At 41.1% G+C, this 19,227-nt stretch overlaps 1 protein-coding gene across 2 annotated transcripts in view; it reads left to right on the top strand.

The window, feature by feature from the left end:
• Positions 1-6,382, top strand: part of LOC106612991 (golgin subfamily A member 7B) — a 41,255-nt gene extending 34,873 nt beyond the window's left edge. For both annotated transcript variants that reach the window (XM_014214806.2, XM_014214796.2), the window contains exons 4-5: positions 76-177; positions 4,867-6,382. In XM_014214806.2, the coding sequence (XP_014070281.1) occupies positions 76-177; positions 4,867-4,950 (186 nt within the window). In that variant the 3' untranslated portion in view covers positions 4,951-6,382. The remainder of the gene's footprint in view (positions 1-75; positions 178-4,866) is intronic.
• The last annotated feature ends 12,845 nt before the right edge of the window (positions 6,383-19,227 follow it).

The following is a 19,227-nucleotide window of genomic DNA, read 5'->3' as shown; positions in this document are numbered from 1 at the left end:
CTCCTCTCTCTCTCCCTCTCACCTCTATCTCCCTCTTCTCCCTCTGCCTCTTTCTCTCTCCTCTCACTCTGTCAGGTATTGAAGAAGATTTCTGGGTATATCCAGGAACAGAATGAGAAGATCTACGCTCCCAGAGGTCTGCTACTGACCGATCCTGTAGAGAGAGGCATGAGAGTCGTATCCTTTTTGAGCAATACATTGGTCTATTGTTACGGCAGGTCTTCTTACCAAAAGTTAGCGATTTGATTATAGAGGTTAGGGTTAGGTGTCTTTCAAGACATAGATTTCCCTAAAGTTGACTGCTGGTGATTAAAGTGACTAGGCAAAGCCTCGTAGAGTCATAATTTAGAGGGTTAGGGCGACTTCAGTGTGGTTGTAGCTCACTAAAGATAATTTTTGTTTTATGAAGACCTTGTTGTCTTCCTCCTTTTCTCCCCCCTGGCCCTGCTCTCTCCTCTGGGGCCTCATTTATAACCGTTGCATAAATGTAACACTACTGTAAATATCTGCATGCCTCATTTCTGAAAAGACTGTGCACGCACAAAAATATTGAGTTTTATAAACTTGGCGCACACCGTACATACACGTGCCCGTTATAAATCAAGACCTGTCGTAAAAAAGTGAGTGTGCGAACAAACATTATAATTCTGCTTGAATAACGCCCATAATTCACCTTTTATGGTGACAAATAATGCCCTTATGTGCTGTATACTTTGGAAGTATTGGAATTAGGCCAAGACAGTATCTAAAGGAAATAGCAATGGCAAACTTTATAACATTTCTGTGGCGCAGAAGGTATTTTTTTAAGTGACATTTGCTGTATCTGACCGTTTCTGCAAGACAAAATCAATTGCAAATAGTTGTGGACCTGTAAACAGATCGTTTGAAAGCAATAATATTTTGCATTCACTTTTTTCCATGAATCTACAGTAGCTTATCTATTTACTACTGTGACTTGGGTCCAGTTAAATGAGAGATCAAACGAATGGTAGCCTATACTAACTTGTTGTAGGCCTATAGGTTATTTTGTGAGTGGTCTATGAAACCATCAAAGTCAGAAAAGATGAGGAATTTATTCTGCAATGATCATGGAAATGTAATACTCAAATATTTCACAATAATGTCTTGCGATCAGGAGGGCAGCCATTTGCATACTCCCAATGATCCAACTGTGGAACTGTACCCTTGCCGATATCATGTACAGTAATGCTTTGAGAACATTTCTAGATTTGAAAGATACATACACATTACCAGGCAGCTACTTTTTTCTTTCCAATTATGGGATTTATAAATAAACTATCTGGGCTCTGTCGTAGAAATTCTAATCAAAGGGAAGAGAGACTGCAGATTCTTTCAAACAACACTTTATTATAAGATTTGCAAAAATGGAGCAGTTAACTACGCACTAAAACAGTTGTGCAGTTAAGGCCCAACGAACAGTGTCGGCTCTCAGCTTTTATAGAGAAGCACATCCTTTTTGTAGATGTGGCAGTCAGCAGATAGTGTGTAAAAGGCAATTAGTTGTATGCAGATTTAAGATAGCACGAGGTTGATAGCCCGAGGGCTGAACCGTCTAACTGCATTCACAAAAGCAAACACTATAATGTGCTCCTTTCTGCAAGTTACCATACATGTGACTTTCTGTAGATAGTAAACCCACGGGATGTCACATGCTGCGGTCGCACCCAAACTGACCTTAGCTATACGCCCAGTCTTATGACTAAGTCCCACAAAGTTTGTATCAGGTTAGAAAGACACTAGCATATAACAAGAGACTATTCTATAAGCTGTTAAACAAGGAATAGCGTGACTAATTATGTAATTTTCCACGGCAGCTCTTGAAAGGACTGATCTCTATGATATATAAACAACTTTTGGAAAGCTCATATTCTGAGCTAGCCATTAAAAAAGTATGGTTCACAGATCTAATTGAATCTGAACCACCCTTTAACTGGAAAATAATATTTAAAAAATGACCTTGGCATCCCATAATTTGAACCATAACCTTATACATTTTAAGTTTGTTCACAGACTGTATTTATACTGAACAAAAATATAAATGCAATATGCAACAATTTCAAAGATTTTACTTAGTTACAGTTCATATGTAACTCACCATATGTAGCAACATTTCAAATTATGTTTTTTACATTGGATAAAAGTAGAGACTACAAAATGCTATATCATACACTTTTATGAGGAACAATGGGAAAGTAATTCTGCTTTGAAATTGATAAACTTGTAAACTCACTTTTGAAAAAATGGCCTTTGAATGATTTGGTATCTAGTGAAGAGCTCTTTGGCTACACCCATTCAGCATCGTTCACACCCTCTTAAGCTTTAGCCCCACCCATCTCGTTTCGCTCTTGGAGTGTTCAGAGCACACACTTGACGCTCTGGCCAATGATTTGTTTACCTCTGGATAACATGAAACAGCCTAACCAGGTCTGCTGGCAACAATTTCATTACGCTTTTTTGCCGACATTTACTGACACCGGCCATATTCAACGGGTGTTGTACACTTGAGCTTAAGAAATGTAGCTAACTAGCTAGCAAGGTAAACAACGAAGCTAGCTAGGTAAACAACGTGTAAGATCACACACTTCACGTAACATTAGCCAACGAGCCAGCCAGCTAACATTAGCTAGTTAAACAACAATGAAATTAGTGCCAAATCATATTGTTACTACCCTGCATGTATCTGCTGGAGCTAACCAACCAGGTTCAATGTTAGCTAGCTAACATTAGGCTCTAACTAGCAACGCAAATGGCTCTGGGATACGAATAATGTCATACATGTAACGTTAGCTAGCTAGCTAACAGTACACTTTAGCTTAAGACATGTAGCTTGCTAGCTAGGTAAACAATGAACCTAGCTAGGTAAACAACGTGTAAGATCACACATGTCACATCACGTAACATTAGCTAGGGAGCCAGCCAGCTAATGTTAGCTAGCTAGCTAACAGTACACTTTATCTTGAAATGAAACCACTTTCTGTCAAAATTAAAAACGTGTAATATCTGAAAATGTTGCTAGCTAGACTATCTTACCCGTATATATCATCATGCATGATGGATGTGTCTCCCTGTCACGGATGCCATGCCCTTAGTTTGAAGATGTAATCCAGAGACAGGTGTTGTCTCCGTCTCTTTAGCTATCATACTCTAATTCCACTGATTTCAAAACTTGATCCTCCAGAGAGTGGAGAGTGACACTTATTCAGCTCCATTACACGATACATTTGAAAAAAAATGTTATTTCGACCGGATTACCCAATACAGACTGACCAGCTGAAATAGACATATATGGCAGACCAATCCAAACTCCTCTCTCGGCATGTCAGCCCACTCATTAATGTCAGCCAATCATGGCTAGTGGGAAGGTTGCTGACTTTTTCTGTGGCTTAACCAACAAGGCTTGTAATTTAACTATTTTATTTATATTTACAGATGGCATACAAGTTTGTTATTAAGGTACATGAAAGTTCACATGTCCCAGAAAGCATTTCTGCCAAAAAACACATTTTGATTAAAAAAATATAGAATTAAAATGGCTCTCCTGTGAAGTCATGACTTGCGACATCCACCTAGTTTCCTGAAATGGGTCACATATGAGGAAATCATTCAACTGAAATTAATTCGGCCCTAATCTATGGATTTCACATGACTAGTATTACAGATATGCATCTGTTGGTCACAGATACCTTTAAAAAAAATGGGCCTCACAATGGGCCTCAGGATCTCATCACAGTATTTCTGTGCATTCAAATTGCCATCGATAAAATGCAACTGTGTTTGTTGTCCGTAGCTTATGCGTGCCCATACCATAACCCCACCGCCACCATGCGGCACTCTGTTCACAACGCTGACATCAGCAAACCGCTCGACCACACGACTCCACACACGTGGTCTACGGTTGTGAGACCGGTTGGATGTACTGCCAAATTCCCTAAAACGACATTGGAGGCAGTTTATGGTAGAGAATGAACATTAAATTATCTGGCAACAGCTCTGGTGGACATTCCTGTAGTCAGCATGTCAATTGCACACTCATTCAAAACTTGAGATATCAGTGGCATTGTATTGTGTGACAAAACTGCACATTTTAGAGTGGCTTTTTATTGTCCCCAGCACAAGGGGCATCTGTGTAATGATCATGCTGTTTAATCAGATTCTTGATATTGTAACAGACTGACCCTAGCCCCTCAACACATAAACTATTGCAGCATAAATACGGGAGGCAAAAGCAATACAACATTCAAAATGGGTTACCCTTTCTTTAAAAGGATGAATACTTTCTAAAGGCACTGTAAATGCTTCTGGATGGAGACATGTTTGCTGGGTGGGGTTGGGGGAATGGAATGGGAGTTTGAGGGTGGAGGCCCAATTTTTTTGTTTTCTTTTCCTGTTTATACTGAATTTATTATTACTTAAACTCTGTATTTATTTCTTACTGTTGTTTTTATTTTGAGTGACAGCCTACAGGTATTTTTTTTAAATAAACATGAAAAAAATTAAATGAAGACTAAAATCACCAGGAATACAGCAAAAATGTTTTAATTTAGGAAATCTGTTCCCAAGTATTCCCACACAAAAAAGAGACATATGTGATCGTGTCGCAATGTAATCAAGGTATGAAATTATTGTTATTTTAAAATACAATCTATTATTTGGCTTAGTTTTGGTCAATTTGCAGTGTACAAATTATTAGAATGATTTTCCGTCCTCCCGACCATTCGCTCAGAAAGAATTGTCCCGTGGCTGAATCTAGTTGCCTACCCCTGGCCTAGAGTATACCCCTTATCCCCTATCTGTGTACATATATTACCCCCTTCCCTCGCACTCCTTAACTCCTGTGCCCTCCAGATCGAGGTGAGTGTGTTTGAAGACCGCGGTTCGAGCGGCTCTAGCCCCAGCAGCAATGTGTCGTCTGGAATCAGCCAGCGGTGACTGGAGGAACAGCACCAGGGATATGGGTACCAACAACACCACCACCACCACAGAGGCAGCGGATCCCTCACCAACATCCGCATGCTGAAACATGAGAGCACACGCTTCTGAATATAGATGTATATGTAATCAATATACTATCTCTAGTTATGAGTATAGATGTGTATGTAATCAAAATACCATCTATTGTTCTGAGTATAGATGTATATGTGATACAGGAAATAGATATTGAATGTATATACTATCTATAGTTCTGAGTCAGGAAGGAGAGAGAGAAAGGCCAGGGTGTGTAGGCTACTCTCAACAGGAAACTGAAGTACCATGAGGCCAGGAGCTGACACATGCAATGATATAATGTTCAAGCAGGCACACACACTACTTGGTGTGTCAAACACTCTAAACACACATCTTTGAGTATCTGACAGTATGCTTACACTCATATTTCTGCACACTTTCCCAACCATCTACTCCTTTACCCATTATCATTCTACTTTTTCACCATTCCTTGTGTTTCCATGAGTTTAATTATGATCATTATGCCATAGCCAATACATCACTGTCATCGTCAGTTGCGTTCAACATTCAATCATGAGCAGCAAAACACAATTGTTATCACTAGAATTTACTATTTTGAAGCAACATTATAACTACAGCAGTAGTATAACTATCACGTTGAATGCTGGCAACTTACTGGTAATCTTCTGGAAAAGACACTTCATTTCAGGCAGTGCGAGAACGAGTTCAGTGCATTGTGAATGTTGACCCTGTTCTATTTGTACCTACTGCTTCAGCTTTCATTGTGTTTGTGAAGGACTGCTAGTTATTCTTGGTAATATTACATGTATCTGTCTGGGACTTCAAACTGAAACACCTTGGATTATTTATCAATGCTCATTCAGAGCATTGCGTGCTGATGATCCACATCGCAGCAGGAGGTTACACTCACACACGCAGCCGCATGTGCAAAACACACAGACTCATATACACAGGTGCATATGCAAACATACACTCACACATGCACACATGCACACACAGGCAAATGCGCAAACACACACACACACCTGTGGCCACTGGCCTTGCGTTCCTGCACACAATATCCTGGCAGCCACATGGATGTGGTCTCAGGTCACACACACACACACAGGCACATACAATGCATTAGGAAATTATTCAGAACTCTTGACTTTTTCCACATTTTGTTACATTACAGCCTTATTCTAAAATGTATTAAATCTTTTTTTCCCTCATCAATCAACACATAATGACAAAGCAAAAACAGATTTTTAGAAATGTTAGCAAATGTATATATATATATAAAAAAAACTGTAATACCTTATTGACATAGTTATTCAGACCCTTAGCTATGAGACTCAAAATTGAGCTCGGGTGCATCCTGTTTCCATTGATCATCCTTGAGATGTTTCTACAACTTTATTGGAGTCCACCTGTGGTAAATTCAATTGATTGGACATGATTTGTAAAGACACACCCCTATCTATATAATGTCCCACAGTTGACAGTGCATGTCAGAGCAAAAACCAAGCCATGAGGTTGAAGGAAATGTCCGTAGAGCTCCGAGACAGGATTGTGTCGAGGCACAGATCTGCAGAAGGGTACCAAAAAATGTCTGCAGCATTGAAGGTCCCCAAGAACACAGTGGCCTCCTTCATTCTTAAATGGAAGAAGTTTGAAACCACCAAGACTCTTCCTAGTGCTGGCCGCCCTGCCAAACTGAGCAATCGGGGGAGAAGGGCGGTGACCAAAAACCCTATGGTCACTCTGACAGAACTCCAGATTCCTCTGTGGAGATGGGGGAATCTTCCAGAAGGACAACCATCTCTGCAGCACTCCACCCACTCTTCAGCAAAAGGCACATGACAGCCCGCTTGGAATTTGGCAAAATGCACCTAAAGACTCTTGGCCGTTGAGAAACAAGATTATCTGGTCTGATGAAACCAAGATTGAACCCTTTGGCCTGAATGCCAAGCGTCACGTCTGGATGAAACCTGGCACCATCCCTACGGTGAAGCATGGTGGTGGCAGCATCATGCTGTTGGGATGTTTTTCAGCGGCAGGAAATGAGAGACTAGTCAGGAGCGAAAGCATGATGAACGGAGCAAAGTACACAGAGATCGTTGACCTCAGACTGGGGGCGAAGGTTCACCTTTCAACATGACATCGACCCTAAGCAGCCAAGACAACGCAGCAGGGGCTTCGGGGCAAGTCTCTGAACGTCCTTGAGTGGCCCAGCCAGAGCCCGGACTTGAACCCAATCGAACATCTCTGAAGAGACCTGAAAATAGCTGTGCAGCGATGCTCCCCATCCAACCAGACAGAGCTTGAGAGGCTCTGCAGAGAAAAATAGGATAAACTCCCCAAATACAGGTGTGCCAAGCTTGTAGCGTCATACCCAAGAAGACTCTAGGCTGTAATCGCTGCCAAAGATGCTTCAACAAAGTACTGAATAAAGGGTCGGAATACTTATGTAAATGTGATATTTCCGGTTTTTTTTTATATACATTTGCAAAAATGTATAAAAAACTGCTTTTTTTGCTTTGTCATTATGGCGTTTGTGTGTAGATTGATGAGGGAAAAAAACTATTTAATCCATTTTAGAATGAGGCGGTTGTGGAAAAAGTATACTTTCTGAATGCATTGTACTCTCTCTCTCTCTCTCTCTCTCTCTCTCTCGCTCTCTCTCCTTCTCCCCTCCCTCCCTCTCTCCCACACACTCAGCCAAGCAGTGTTCTCTGTGGTCTCAGCTCATTGGAATCATAAGCAAACCTCCATCCCTTTAATAAAGCAATGCTGCCCTGGCCCGGCCTGTAGCACTGCTAAACTGCCTGGCTAATTGCAGATTGTTCGTCACTCCAAACGAGGCCTGTATAAAGTTTATTTAGACAGATGTGGTTCACAGAGGATTGACTCAGTGTAGTTTTAACACTACAGCTGGATAACGATTGCTCTCTGGTTCTCTGGTCTCTCTGTATATGAATGGGTGCTAATAATGATGGCCCCTAGTGTGTATGTTGGAGGATTCTCCCCACGCACGCACTCTCACATTCACTCATACATGCGCACACACACTTTCTATCACACATACACACACACACACAAAGAGAGAGGGATATTTGATCCTTTCTCACAATGGACATAACTGACTGCCTCTCTATGAGAGAGAGAGAGATCAGTTGAATAGGAGTAAAGTGGAGACTGATTACATTTCTCTATGCCAGCTGGGTCTGACTGGGTTTTCCTCTGTGGACTCTTGGCTATCACAGTCAACCATACAGATGGATAAAATAACATAAAGCATTATTGCCATGGGTATAACTTCTGTGTTATCAAACCACACAATGGGACTTCAAAGCCAGTGGCTAAGTCCATTGACCCTGCACATAATGTAGTTGCTCTCCCTCTCTCTCTCCTTCTCTCCCTCTCTCGTTATCTCTCTCAATCAAACACACACATACTCAAACACATTGCAATTTTGAATCTCTGGAACACTGCTGACATGAATAGTATTAAAAATCATGTCTCCGAAAGAAGTCTCCATGGAAACACAGGTGGTCTCAGTTTCTGTCTCACATTGTCATCCACCCATTTCACTATTATTTTTCATTTTCCCTTTTTATGTGACACACAGTTATATCACCCTCTAGTGTGTGGACTGAGGTAGTGGTACCACCAAGTTATCCTAAGACACAGATCTAAGGTCAGTTTTGTGATTTACTACTGATGATCACGGTTAGGATCTAGGGAGCATAATCTGATTCGAGTGCTGTGCCTAAGAGCAACCTCTAGCCAAATTCCCCAACAATCAGATATGCTTCTTCTTAATCTGCACTTACATCAGATCACCCACCAAGCAACCATCCAGAGCACACCCTCTTAATCTCCACTCATATCAGTTTGGCCATGCTTGTTGTGCAGCCTCCTTTGCTTCGATTCCTCCTAAATCTGCTCTCTGACCAGCTTCCTATGCTTTTAATGCCTTCATGTTTCATCCCTGTGAATTGGTTACCCAACCTGGGGCTGACTGACCAACACAAAGACTAACACTGCCAACGAGCCAACCGGTGGGCTCTATGGACATGTATATGAACCAATCGGTGGACATCTAAATAACCTTTGAACTTTTGTATGTGTAGACTCTATCGTCACTATCTGGCCATGCTAGAAAAAGGCAAAGATATATGGTGCTTTACCCCTAATCAACAACATTTGCCCATTCATTTGAATGATGTTGCCATTTTTTTTCTACCATGGCCATTTAGTATCTATTCTGTAAAAGTGCCGTCATCGAGTCGAGTGACCAAGTCTTGTTTTTGTGTAAATCTTTGATGATGATGATGATGATGATGATGAGAAGGATACTCAGGGGAGGAGGAGTGGAAGGTGCCAAATATATAAAAGAGAAGATATGCATACATACTGTATTGACTGACAGCATGTTATATTTTGTGTAGCATTTTTATTGAGCCAGCAATGGGAATGTAGCATACTGAGAGACGTAAAGACGTAAAACTGTATATATTGAGAGAAGAGGATGTACTCATGCTGAACGTTTCGGTACTGTGGAGATGGAAGGGAAGACAGAAAACTAACCAAGGGCTCTCTATTCAATCCGTATTGCGTTCAGCGTTAAAGCGTGATTGAAATTTAAAGCCAATGTTCTTGTGTCAGCAGAGCCTGTTGGCTCAATCTGAAATTACCTTGACATTTCTATCGCGCAACCTGTAACACTCGGCGATACATATTGAATAGAGCCCCAACAGTTGTTATGTCGTTGGCTTTTTGTAAATCTGATGGGACACTGAATTTGCAAATGTCAGACCGCTCATAGGCCGCTGTAAGCTTGCCCACTGGAACCCATCAAAAATGTGGTGTAAAAAGATGTATTGTAGATGTTAAAATGTCATATACAGTACCAGTCAAAAGCTTGGACACACCGACTCATTCAAGGGTTTTTCTTTATTTTTACTATTTTCTTCACAGTAGAATAATAGTGAAGACATCAAAACTATGAAATAACACATATGGAATCATGTAGTAACCAAAATAGTGTTAAACAAATCAAAATATATTTTATATTTCAGACGCTTCAGTGTAGCCACCCCTTGCCTTGATGACAGCTTTGCACACTCTTGGCATTCTCTCAACCAGCTTCATGAGGTAGTCACCTGGAATGCATTTCAAATAACAGGTGTGCCTTGTTAAAAGTAAATTTGTGATATTTCTTTCCTTCTTAATGCGTTTGAGGCAATCAGTGTGTTGTGTTAAGGTAGTGGTGATATACAGAAGATAGCCCTATTTGGAAAAAGACCAAGTACATATTATGGCAAGAACAGCTCAAATAAGCAAAGAGAAATAACAGTCCAGCATTACTTTAAGACATGAAGGTCAGTCAATATGGAAAATTTCAAGAACTTTGAAAGTTTCTTCAAGTGCAGTCGTAAAAACCATGAAGTGCTATGATAAAACTGTCTCTCATGAGGACTGCCACAGGAAAGGAAGACCCAGAGTTACATCTGCTGCATAGGATAAGTTTATTAGAGTTACCAGCCTCAGAAATTGCAGCCCAAATAAATGCTTCACTGAGTTCAAGTAACAGACACATGTCAACATCAACTGTTCAAAGGAGACTGCGTGAATCAGGCCTTCATGGTCGAATTGCTGCAAAGAAAGCACTACTAAAGGATACCAATTAGAAATAGAGACTTGCATGGGCGAAGAAACACGATTAATGGACATTAAACTGGTGGAAATATGTCCTTTGGTCTGATGACTCCAAATTTAAAATGTTTGGTTCCAACTGCCGTGTCTTTGTGAGATGCAGAGCAGGTGAACGGATGATCTCCGCATGTGTGGTTCCCACCGTGAAGCATGGAGGAGTAGGTGTGATGGTGTGGGGGTGCATTGCTGGTGACACTGTCTGTGACTTATTGAGAATTCAAGACACACATAACCTGCATGGCTGCCACAGCAATCTGCAGCGATAAGCCATCCCATCTGGTTTGCACTTAGTGGGACTGTCATTTGTTTTTCAACAGGACAATGACCCAACACACCTCCAGGCTGTGTAAGGGCTATTTGACCAAGAAGGAGATTGATGCAGTGCTGCATCAGATGACCTTGCCTCCACAATCACCCGACCTCAACCCAATTGAGATTGTTTGGGATGAGTTGGACCGCAGAGTGAAGGAAAAGCAGCCAACAAGTGCTCAGCATATGTGGGAACTCCTTCAAGACTGTTGGGAAAGCATTCCAGGTGAAGCTGGTTGAGAGAATGCCAAGAGTGTGCAAAGCTGTCATCAAGGCAAAGGGTGGCTACTTTGAAGAATCTAAAATATATTTTGATTTGTTTAACACTTTTTTGGTTACTACATGATTCCATATGTGTTCTTTCATGGTTTTGATGTCTTCACTATTTTATTTTACAATGTAGAAAATAGTAAAAAAAAAAATAATGTTTTACCTTGAATGGCTAGGTGTGTCCAAACTTTTGACTGGTACTGTATGCACAGTTGAAGTCGGAAGTTTACATACACTTAGGCTGGAGTCATTAAAACTCGTTTTTCAACCACTCCACACATTTCTTGTTAACAAACTATAATCTACTTTGTGCATGACACAAGTCATTTTTCCAACAATTGTTTACAAACAGATTATTTCACGTATTTCACTTGTGTCACAATTGTAGTGAGTCAGAAGTTTACATACACTAAGTTGACTGTGACTTTAAACAGCTTGGAAAATTCCAGAAAATGATGTCATGGCTTTAGAAGCTTCTGATAGGCTAATTGACATCATTTGAGTCATTTGGAGGTGTACCTATGGATGTATTTCAAGGCCTACCTTCAAACTCAGTTCCTCTTTGCTTGACATCCTGGGAAAATCAAAAGAAATCAGGCAAAACCTCAGATAAAAATTGTAGCTCTCCACAAGTCTGGTTCATCCTTGGGAGCAACTTCCAAACGCCTGAAGGTACCACGTTCATCTGTACAAACAATAGTACGCAAGTATAAACACCATTGGACCACTCAGCCGTCATACCGCTCAGGAAGGAGATGTGTTCTGTCTCCTAGAGATGAACGTACTTTGGTGCGAGAAGTGCATACCAATCCCAGAACAACAGCAGGGGACCTTGTGAAGATGCTGGAGGAAACAGGTACAAATGTATCTATATCCACAGTAAAAGGAGTCCTATATTGACATAACCTGAAAGGCCGCTCAGCCAGGAAGAAGCCACTGCTCCAAAACCGCCATAAAAAAGCTAGACTACAGTTTGCAACTGCACATGGGGACAAAGATCATATTTTTTTGAGAAATGTCCTCTGGTCTGATGAAACAAAAATATAACTATTTGGCCATAATGACCATCGATATGTTTGGAGGAAAAAGGGGGAGGCTTGCAAGCCGAAGAACACCATCCCAAACGTGAACCACTGGGGTGGCAGCATCATGTTGTGGGGGTGCTTTGCTGCAGGAGGGACTGGTGCACTTCACAAAATAGAAGGCATCATGAGGCAGGAAAATGATGTGGATATATTGAAGCAACATCTCAAGACATCAGTCAGGAAGTTAAAGCTTGGTCGCAAATGGGTCTTCCAAATGGACAATGACCTCAAGCATACTTCCAAAGTTGTGGCCTAATTGCTTAAGGACAACAAAGTCAAGGTATTTTAGTGGCCATCACAAAGCCCTGACCTCAATCCATAGAACATTTGTGGGCATATCTGAAAAAGTGTGTGCGAGCAAGGAGCCATACAATCCTGACTCAGTTACACCATCTCTGTCTAGGATGAATGGGCCAAAATTCACCCAACTTATTGTGGGAAGCTTGTGAAAGGCTACCCGACACGTTTGACCCAAGTTAAACAATTTAAAGGCAATGCTACCAAATACTAATTGAGTGTATGTAAACTTCTGACCCACTGGGAATGTGATGAAAGAAATAAAAGCTGAAAGAAATAATTATCTTTACTATTATTCTGACATTTCACATTCTTAAAATTAAGTGGTGATCCTAACTGACCTAAGACAGGGACTTTTTCCTAGGATTAAATGTCAGGAATTGTGATACATTTAAAATCTGTTTATTTGGCAAAGGCGTATGTAAACTTCCGACTTCAACTGTATGTTCTGATATGTAAAACCTGTGAAAGTGAGTGATAATCCGGTCTTCCTATAATGTAAGGTTGTATTCATTAGGCTCGAAAAACAGGAGAAAAATGTAAGAACTACCTTGACGTGTCGATTAAGAAACACATTTTTCGTTGCAAAACATTTTTTTATGTTTTCCATTGCTTGCCCCAATGTACACGCCCCAGATGTTTTGTAATGTTGAGTAAGCTGGGTTCTGTTTCTGCTTCAATCAACTTGTCATTGTCTTACTGTTGTTGGCAATGCAACATTGTAGCATGGTGTTAAATAAAGAAACAGTCAGGTACTCTGGCTTGTGTTCCTTAGGCACCAACCGGAAGAAAAGAGACTGAAACAGGGAGGGACTAGCCTAGAAACACGTGTTTTCATTTTCCGTTGCAAACTATTTTGCTCTCATGAATACGACCCAGGCTAAGGCTGTTGAGTGCTAAAATAATTTCTTCCTTGTGAAAGGTAGTCTACAACAGGGATCTCCAAAGAGTTAACACAACTCACGTCTGCTGCAATGAGAAAAAGAGGATCTTGGAACTTAACTTAATACTGTTTATGTATTTAGAGTATCCTATTTAAGTATTTGCGTAATCCTATTTAGTATTTATCAGTCAGAGTTATGTATTTAATTTTCACCAAGATTATTATTATTGATGTGAGCCTTGAATGTTTGAACAGTCACTGGAAGATAAAAAACATGTTATTACTTGAACGATTGATTTATTGTGGCAGGCTGTGTGTGTGTGTTTGTGTGTGTGTGCGTGTGCACATGTTTGTGTGTGTGTGCTGGTGTTTGTGTGTGCTGGTCTTTGTGTGTGTGTGTGTCCTAGCTATGCTTGGTCCATGGGAATAGCCTCAGCCTTCAGTTGTTTAGCAACAGATTCCATGTTGTCTCTCAGTCCCAGTAAACACTATGGACACCAGTTCATCTGAGGTAAGAGCTGAGATGTCTCTTTTTATTTCCCTCTATTTGTCTCCCTCTTAACCTCTCTTTTTTCTCTTCATCTTTTTCGCCCTCTCAACTTCTCTCTCTTTCTTTCCCTCGTTTTTTGCCTCTGTTTCTCTCCCTCTCAACATCTCTTTATTTTCACAATTTCTCTCCTTCTCTTTCCTTTTTCTCTATCTCTCTTCCTCTCTAACTCTTTTTCTCCATTCCCTCTTTCTCTTTCTCTCTTTCAAACCTCCGTCTGTAACTTTTTTTCCCCTCAATTTTTCTCCTTATCCCCCTCTCTGTCTCTTTCTTTCTCCCTCTCCATCTCTCACATTTCTCCCTTGTCAAATGAAAGTTTCTCCCTTGTCAAATGAAAGCTTTTCCCTTTACTACTCCCAAACTTTATTTGTATAAATCGAATGATAAAACAACGGTGGTCATTGACAGGGTCGTTGTCCTGTTTCCCGTTACCTTGTACCTACAGTAACTACTTGCTTTCATTTGTTGATTTTTATCTTCTTGATGTCTTTCCAGAGTTCAACTGCTCAGCACTCAACTGCTCATCTTTTATGTTGACTTTGTAAGATGGTGCCGACAGGTAGATAGATAGTGGTGGATCAGGCTTTGGGACAGGACAGGATATCTCGACCATTACCTTGCGTGGGAGAGCCCTAAACTGCCTTGTTACACACACACACACACATGCCAGCTGGCAAGTGTCTTCACTGACATTTCTTTTCAATCAGACCACCATAGTTCCTGTGCCCAAGAACTTCAAGGTAACCTGTCTAAAGGACTGTCGCCCCGTAACACTCTCATCTGTAGCAATGAAATGTTTTGTAAGGCTGGTCATGGCCCACATCAACACCATCGACCCAGACACCCTGGACCCACTCCAATTCGCATAACGCCCCAACAGATCCATAGATAACGCAATCTCTATTGCACTACACACTGCCTTCACTCATCTGGACAAGAGGATCACCTATGTGAGAATGCTGTTCATTGACTACAGCTCAACGTTCAACACCATAGTAACCTCCAAACTCATCAGTAAGCTCAGGACCCTGTGGCTGAACACCTCCCTCTGCAACTGGATCCTGGGTAGGAACAATATGTCCCCCATGCTGACCCTCAACACGGGGGCCCTTCCCTGTTCACCCACGACTAAGTGGCCGTGCACGACTCCAACACCCTCATTAAGTTTGCTGACGACACGACGGTGGTAGGCCTGATCACCGATGACAATGAGACCACCTATAGGGAGGAGGTCAGTAACCTGGCAGTGTGGTGCCAGGACAACAACCTCTCCCTCAACATCAGCAAGACAAAGGAGCTGATTGTGGACTACAGAAAATGGAGGGCCGAGCATGCCCCAATCCATATCGAGGGGGCTGTAGTGGAGCAGGTCAAGAGCTTCAGGTTCATCGGTGTCCACATCACTAAGGAATTAACATGGTCCACACAAACCAACACAGTCGTGAAGAAGGCACGACAACGCCTCTTCCCCCTGAGGAGGCTGAAAAGATTTGGCATGGGCCCTCAGATCCTCAAAGTTCTACATCTGCACCATTGAGAGCATCTTGACTGGCTGCATGATGGCAACTGCTTGGCATCTGACCGCAAGAGGCTGCAGAGGGTACTGCGTACGGCCCAGTGCTTCATTGGGGTCGAGCTCCCTGTCATCCAGGACCTCTATACCAGGCGGTGTCAGAGGAAGGCCCTAAAATGTGTCAAAGACTCCACCTGGATGGCAGGGAGCTTGGCAAGCAGTACCGATGCACCATGTCTGGACCAACAGGGCTACTCCCAAGCCATAAGACTGCTAAATAGTTAACCAAATATCTACCTGGACTATCTGCATTGACCCTTTTGCACTCTTCACATAATGCAACTGTTTATTATCTATCCTGTTGCATAGTCCCTTTACCCCTACCTAAAGTATATCTAAATATCTACCTCAATTACCTCGTACCCCTGCACATCGACTCGGTACTGGTACCCCATGTACATAGCCAAGATATCGTTGCGCATTGTGCATTTTTTCCTCCCGTTATTATTTTTCTATATGTTTTTAATTGTTCTCTCTGCATTGTTGGGAAGGGCTCGTAAGTAAGCATTTCACTATAAGTCTACACCTGTGGTTTTGTCATAGAATAAGTCGTACTCATCCTTAAAAATGTCGTACTGGAGAGAAGAGGACCAAAACGCAGCAGGTATGGGCAGGCTCATCTTGATGTTTATTTATTTTCAAAATGAATGCCAAAATAACAAACCACGAGAATGAACGAACAACCAACAGTCTGGCAAAGCATAGGCTCAACACAGAACAATCACCCACAAATCACAAACACACACTAATATATGGGACTCTCAATCAAAGGCAGATAGACAACACCTGCCTTCAACTGAGAGTCCCAACCCCAATTAACCAAACATAGAAACACACACACCAGACTAACCATAGAATACAAACCAAAAACCCGGAAATACTAAATCAAACACCCTTTACACAAACACACCACCCCGAACCACATAAAACAAATACCCTCTGCCACGTCCTGACCAAACTACAAAAACAATTAACCTTATACTGGCCAGGACGTGACAGGTTTACAAAGCATGTATAAAATAAGATTTGATTAGACACACACATGCCAGTACTAGGAAGATCACGGTCAAAGCAGCTCCAATCTGAGGCCAAATAACGACAGGAGTCATCCTACAGACGTGACATGTCCCCCGTTCCAAAACTATTGGGACAGTGACAAATTATTTGTTGTTTAGGCTATGTACTACAGCACTTTGGATTTGAAATGATACAATGACTATGAGGTTAAAGTAAAGATTGTCACCTTTAATTTATATCCATATATGGTGATCCGTTTAGAAATTACAGCACTTTTTGTACATAGTCCCCCCAGGGGACCAAAACTATTGGGACAAATTCACTTGTACTGTATGTGTATTAAAGTAGTAAAAAGTTAAGTATTTGTCCCATATTCATAGCACGCAATGACTATAGATTGTGATTCTTCAAATTTGTTTGATGTATTTGCTGTTTGTTTTGTTTGGGTTTCAGATTATTTTGTGCCCAATAGAAATTAATGGTAAATAATGTATTGTGTCCTTTTGGATTCAGAATAGAATTTGTTTCTAAACACTTCCACAGTAATGTGGATGCTACCATGATTATGGATAATCTTGAATAATGATAAGTGAGAAAGTTAAAGACACACAATTATTGTACCCCCAAAATATGCTAACCTCTCACCATTACAATAACAAAGGAGGTTAGCATTTTTGGGGGGGTATGATATTTATGCCTCTGTAATTTTCTCACTCATCATTATTCATGATACATTCAGGATTATCTGTAACCATGGTCGTATCCATTCATTTCTATTGGGCACAAAATAATCTGAAACACAACCAAAAGAAACAGCAAATGCATACAACAATTTTTGTTGAGTCACAATCTTGATGTAGTCATTGCGTGCTATGAATATGGGACCAAATACTCAACTTTTTACTATTTTAATACGCATACAGTATAAGTGAATTTGTCCCAATACTTTATGTCCTCTAAAATGGGCGGATTACAGTATGTACAAAAAGTGCTGTAATTCCTAAACTGTTCACCGTATATGGATTAAAATACCCCAAAATTAAAGCTGACAGTCTGCACTTTAACCTCATAGTCATTACTACATTTGCTGGAGAACAGAGCCAAAACAACAACAAAATGTGTCAGTGTCCCAATACTTTTGCTCACTGTATTGCTCACGTTATGTTTCTGAGCCAGTGTTTTGGCTGTACACACACATATGTTTTCTCTCTCTCTCACACACACTTCAAACTTAATTTTGTCTCACTTTCATCTTATTGTGTAATAACAGCATCACTCAGGTGATAGTCTAAGCCTTCAGAGGGGTGTCAGTGTGTATGTGCAGCACAGATCTGTCAAGGCCAGCTAATATTGAGAGATAAAGATACAGTAGCTTTTTTAAATCCACCGGCTTAAAGAAAGATTGGATGAGTTCAAAGAAACAGTGAATGAGTTCAAAGAAACAGAGGATGAGTTCAAAGAAGATAGAAGAGTAAGCTAACAGCACTACACCTGTGAAAAAAGGTCAGCTTTTATGTTCACCGGCCACTCTCTTTCTTTCTCCTTCCGTCTTTCTTGGCCACCTCTCAAACCCTTCTATTTCTCCCTCTCTCTCTCTTCCTCCTGTTCTCTCCGTCCCTCTTTAAAAGGTCAGTTTTGCTGTTGTGCTTAGTTTTCTAAGCCCTTGCTCCTTCACAGAGGGGGTTTGTTCCCTGACTAAAAGGTCTCTCTCCGTCTACCTTTCTTCCTCTTTCTCCCTCTGCTCAGCCTCTTTCTTTCTATCCTGCTCTCCCTTTCTGCCTCTCTTACTCTACCTCCCTCGCGCTCTATGTCTTCCTATTTTTCGAATTAACTGCTTGACTCTAGTCACCCAGTTCTTTAAATAACTGACCATAACAAATGTTTTCAAAAAGTTCTGTTTCTATTAAAAAGTTATATTTCTATCCCTGAACAGAGTGTACTTTATTAGTATTTGGCTGAGCTCACCTAAACGTCTGTCTAAAGTAATACTGAGACACACACCGCATCACTTAAGTGTGTGTACATGTGTTTGTTTGTGTGTGTACGTGTGTTTGTGTGAGTGTTTATGTGTGAGTGTGTGTGTTTGTGCTCTCTGACATGCTGTTTTCTGCTTTACTGACTCATAAACCTGTGTGTTGTTATTCCAGCTAAGGAGGGATATCTCCTCCCTGTGAGCAGCTTGACTCCTGAGCTCAGTATCAGTGCAACAGTCTCCTATCTGTAGTATAGCCTGATCCCACTGGTCCCAGACCTGTTTGTGTTTGTGTGGTCTTCTCAACTCAAACGCCCCCCAAAAATACCATATTATAAGAGTTGACAAGACAAAATGTATAGGCTAAGAGTCTTTGAACAGACAGAGGTGTTTTAAGGCACCTTTAGACATGTGATAACTCACAAGATGTCACAGTTATAAGAATATAGAACATAAGCAACTGCAAAAAGTATAGCTAGCAGCTCAGAGGCTGTACGTTCAGCTCAGAGGCTGCACAAGGCTACCGTTCTTCCTCAGATCAAGAGAAGGTAACTAAGTCACAAACACACACACACACACACACACACA

The sequence above is a fragment of the Salmo salar genome, chromosome ssa01 (genome assembly GCF_905237065.1).
Source record: "Salmo salar chromosome ssa01, Ssal_v3.1, whole genome shotgun sequence".
NCBI lineage: Eukaryota > Metazoa > Chordata > Actinopteri > Salmoniformes > Salmonidae > Salmo > Salmo salar.
Note: the sequence above shows the minus strand (reverse complement) of the source record. Positions and strands in the feature narration are given on the sequence as shown.